This window comes from Procambarus clarkii, chromosome 39, assembly GCF_040958095.1.
Source record: "Procambarus clarkii isolate CNS0578487 chromosome 39, FALCON_Pclarkii_2.0, whole genome shotgun sequence".
NCBI classification, from domain to species: Eukaryota; Metazoa; Arthropoda; class Malacostraca; order Decapoda; family Cambaridae; genus Procambarus; species Procambarus clarkii.
In genome coordinates, this window is record NC_091188.1 from 19,583,191 (window position 1) to 19,588,383 (window position 5,193).

At 48.2% G+C, this 5,193-nt stretch overlaps 1 protein-coding gene across 1 annotated transcript in view; it reads left to right on the plus strand.

Annotated features, from left to right (window-relative positions):
* The first annotated feature begins 301 nt into the window (after positions 1 to 301).
* The window catches only part of LOC138372591 (proteoglycan 4-like), a 7,099-nt gene continuing 2,207 nt past the window's right edge, over positions 302 to 5,193 (plus strand). The window contains exons 1-2 of the mRNA XM_069338077.1: positions 302 to 395; positions 1,636 to 2,274. Of these exons, the coding sequence (XP_069194178.1) occupies positions 302 to 395; positions 1,636 to 2,274 (733 nt within the window). The remainder of the gene's footprint in view (positions 396 to 1,635; positions 2,275 to 5,193) is intronic.

Below are 5,193 nucleotides of genomic sequence, written 5' to 3' on the forward strand. Positions count from 1 at the left end.
GCCACAGAACAATGGAGAATGGAGACACACCAACATCGACAAGGACCTCCGTACTCGAATCTACCAACATGTCGACATCCTTACAGATCGACATCGCCTCAGCACCAAAACCAGGATCATCAAGAAACTGACAACATTATATGGAGGACCTATGGCGCTTCTTCGACCAAGAGAGAGCTTCTTAAACCTTAACGGAATCACTCTCACAGAGGACCAAATCACTCTCTTGAATCTGGGTATAAACTGTCACGTTATGTCCAGACCAAGTGAGATGGCCCGGAAAGTGGAGTTGGAGATCCTAATGGACGACATATTCGACCTCAAGACACAAAAGAAGGTAACCACTAAAGACACCTTGCAAGCGGAACTTATTGCAGGAGGAGGAATGATTCGAGGTAATTACAGAAGCACCATACTGTCCCCCGAGCTCTGAGCAGCAGCTAAGAGCCTTCAGGAGAATAAGGAGATTGTCGTCAGGAGAGGTGACAAGTCGCCAATATCCGTTATTCTTAAAAAAGACGAATCTGGCAAAAGTGAGCCTCATATTTGCTGACCAAACTAAATTCCAAAGGGTAACAAAGGACACTACAGACGAATTCAAAACGAAGGTAAACAGATTGATTGTAACTGTGAACGACAAGAAATCCGGAATCCACCTGCCAAAGGTTATCGGTGAATACAAACCTTGTTATGCGTATGGGAATGTCAGGACCCACAAGCCTGGAAACCCACTTCGACCAATCATCAGCCAGATACCCACACCCTCATACAGACTGGCTAAGCGACTTAACTGTCTGCTGACTCCTTATATGCCTTGTGCCTTTATTGTGAAGTCTCCAAAGGAATTTGTTGACTTACTGCGGGAAGCACGGGCCACGGGGATAAAAGGCTCTTTGGATGTGGAGTCTCTGTTAACCAACGTACCTGTAGATGAAACAATCGGGATGATAATGGACAGAGTGATCCAGCTTGAACCCCCATCTTGACATACAAGAGAGCATACTGAGAAAGTTACTCCAAGCCTGCACTAAAGAGGCACCTTTCTTGAGTCCTGATGGGCACATGTACAAGAAAGTAGATGGGGTCGCCATGGGTTCTTCCCTAGGTGTCCTGTTTGCGAACATCTACTTGGGTACCATAGAACAGAGGGACTTAGTGGACATGGACTTGAAATCCACCATATACTGTAGGTATGTTCACAACATTTTTATGTAGTTACCTGATGTCAGACGTCTGCAGCAGCTGAAGGAGGCATTCGAACAAAATTCGTTGTTAAATTTTACTTACGAGATGGAGAGTGATGTGAAGCTGCCTTGTCTAGATGTAACAGTCATGGAAAGGAACGGAGGCTTCCACACTGCAGTCTACACTAAGGAAACAAACATAGGAATGTGCCTTAATGCTAATAGCGACTGCCCAGACAGGTACAAGATGAGCGTTGTCAACGCTTACATTGACCGGGCTCTCAGTCACAGCTCTGGTTGGAAGTAAGTCGATGAAGTACTCTGTAGGGTTAGCAATGTCCTAGTCAACAATGGCTTCTCTAACGGTTATGTTGAAGACGTCACAAAATGAAAGGTGAAACGCATGCAACCTCTGAAGAGTCAACTAGCACAACACTTGTACCCCTATTAGACTGGGCTCAGCCGGCCAGGGCAGAGGGCAACACAGCCGACCAGGGCAGAGAACAACACAGCCGGCCAGGGCAGAGGATAACACAGCCGACCAGGGCAGAGGACAACACAGCCGACCAGGGCAGAGGACAACACAGCCGACCAGGGCAGAGGACAACACAGCCGGCCAGGGCAGAGGACAACACAGCCGACCAGGGCAGACAACACAGCCGACCAGGGCAGAGCATAACACAGCCGTCCAGGGCAGAGCATAACACAGCCGACCAGGGCAGAGGACAACACAGCCGACCAGGGCAGAGAACAACACAGCCGGCCAGGGCAGAGGACAACACAGCCGACCAGGGCAGAGAACAACACAGCCGGCCAGGGCAGAGGACAACACAGCCGGCCAGGGCAGAGGACAACACAGCCGACCAGGGCAGAGGACAACACAGCCGACCAGGGCAGAGAACAACACAGCCGGCCAGGGCAGAGGACAACACAGCCGACCAGGGCAGACAACACAGCCGACCAGGGCAGAGCATAACACAGCCGACCAGGGCAGAGGACAACACAGCCGACCAGGGCAGAGAACAACACAGCCGGCCAGGGCAGAGGACAACACAGCCGACCAGGGCAGAGAACAACACAGCCGGCCAGGGCAGAGGATAACACAGCCGACCAAGGCAGAGGACATCACAGCCGACCAGGGCAGAGGACATCACAGCCGACCAGGGCAGAGGACATCACAGCCGACCAGGGCAGAGGACATCACAGCCGACCAGGGCAGAGGACATCACAGCCGACCAGGGCAGAGGACATCACAGCCGACCAGGGCAGAGGACATCACAGCCGACCAGGGCAGAGGACATCACAGCCGACCAGGGCAGAGGACATCACAGCCGACCAGGGCAGAGGACATCACAGCCGACCAGGGCAGAGGACATCACAGCCGACCAGGGCAGAGGACATCACAGCCGACCAGGGCAGAGGACATCACAGCCGACCAGGGCAGAGGACAACACAGCCGACCAGGGCAGAGGACAACACAGCCGACCAGGGCAGAGGACAACACAGCCGGCCAGGGCAGAGGACAACACAGCCGGCCAGGGCAGAGGACAACATGGTACATACAAAATGTTAGTTGATAACGCAAAATTGTCGGGGAAGTTACATAATCTTAATCTCTAGTTTCCAATCCATCTCACTCTCATCCATGCTCCCCCATTTCGTTGAATCCTTAGAATGGGAGCTGCTTCCTTTCCAGCACTTCCAAAAGGTGAAGGGAACTATGAGGAGAAAACGCCAAGCAATTACCACTATATAGCATTTGGAAGTGGTTAGAATACGGATTTTGGATTGGACGGGGAATGAAGAAATGTTGCCCAATCTCTTGGCCAGTCGGGGATTGAACGTCGACCTGCATGAAGCGAAACCGTCGCTCAAATGCCCAGCCCAAGTGGTCCAGAAAGTGAAGTACCATCTTAGGAAACAACTGTTGTGTCGTTAGGACTGATGGCGTCTTGTGTGAGGTCTTCTTCCTCATCCCAACATGCGCGTACACGACTCCTAGTCTACAGTAAACCCGTAAAAGGAAATTCACAAATATTTTTAACCAAATATTTCTAATGACAGTAATTTTGTTAATGCTGTTGGTTACTCACGCACCACAGGTGAGTGTGGGATCAACAGCAGTCAAATGAGTACAGTATTACACAGTGCCAAATGGAACCTTGTGAACCATCTAACCATTCTTGACCACCTTGTGAACTATCTAGCATGATCCTTGAAAACGTTTCAGGAAAAAAATAATAATTATTTTTCTAACTATTGTCATGATTTGACCTACAGCCTAGCATACGGTTCTTGCTTCATTGAGAGTTGTTCTCTCACTTGGTATTGTTCTTTTGACTCGTTTATTTTCCTTGTCACTATTAGCCTAGACGAGCAAAGGCGAGGTCAATGTGAATGATATTTTGATCAAGGAGATTTTTATTTTGTCATAAGATTAGTAGAAGCCAGAAGTCGACGAAGTTATTTCCCACCGTGCAAATGACGACGTTGAAAGCTTTGAGAAGCATACTACGTTCCACTAACATCGTAACAGCACAAAGCATTGCGAGAGAGAGAGAGAGAGTTGGAGGAGAGGATTGGGAGAGAGAGAAAGAGCAAGAGGGATGGAAGAAAGAGGAGAGAGCTGGAAGAGAGATGGAGGGACCACGTAACCCTCCAATCGAGACTGCAGCATCCGCCTGGGGACGTGTTCACTGGTTGAGAAGAACACACACCTGCCAAGCATCAGTCCACACTGGGTACACCACCTGGTATATACCACCCCCCTATGTTTTTAACTGTATACTTTATTGTACATGATAGCAAATTGTGTGGCACTAACATATCAAATAATTACCATTTCAAGCAAAATAACAAACGAATCTAATTCATTAATGGATATCACAAACCAACTTCAGAGCTACTGAAAATCAATCACCACCTAGAACTTCTCCAAGGTTGTACTTTTGCCCAAGATGCAACAGGAATTTTCTCTCTTTAAACGGCAACACCGAGGCACTGCTCCGAGAAACGTTTTGCTCTTTGGTCTTTTGTGGTCCTGCTTAGTTTGTCACCTAATTCTTTCAGGAACTTTAATGCACATTTACCCCAGGCACCAAGGGTTTCTGAGCCAATCGGAACAAACCTGTAGCAAAGTGGCAGACCTGTGTATATCATGGCTTTCTACATTCCCCGAAAGAAGCAATGCCACCTCTTTGATTGCACTATCCTGAAGGTAAGTACTGATAGATATGAATGTGAATGTGTAGTCTCACGCCACTCGCTTGCCATCCTTCCAGGAGAACATGGTTAAGGTCTGGATACTTCTGAACGTCGTTGGGACTGTATAGGTGTCGTTCTCTTTGCGCCTGACAGCAGGCTGTGGCAAGGCTCCTCTTGAGGATGATGTTCAATTCTTCGTGTTTTGCAATCTCGCCCAGTGCATTACGACATATTAGATCATGTTAGCCGTATTGCTCGGTCAACACTTCTGCAGCTGCACCTGTGTTTGGTGAGGATGGGAACGACAAGGCGAAGGGCTAAACAAGTTAAAAGGGCACCGTGAAAAATTAAGGTGTGTTCCAAGGACCGAGTTGAGAACAGCAAATAAAAAAAAAAAACAGCATGAGGTATATCATCAATAAGAGACGGGCTTCATTCTCAACAGATGCATTTTCGGGTATTGTTGCGACAATCTTTCCATTGTGGGACTAATATAGTGAGTCTGTCTGTGGTCATTTAAGGCTGGTGATCGGGGTAAAGGAAGTGCAGTAGTTTCCTACTACCTGACTCCTTCCATGAATTTTGGGTTGTATGCTCCTCCTTAGTCTCTCATGCACTCTGGTAGGATCTTTCCTACTAATTTGCTGGAAGTAGATCTTGAGGATATAAATGCTGGTAGTGCTACTTCAGTTGCTGCTGTGTGTGCCTAGACCCCCAAGTCTGACTTGTAGTGTTACATGGTCCCACTGACTGTCATCTAAGGTTTGGTGTATTGTCTTCCTGAATATTGATTTCAAGAACTCGT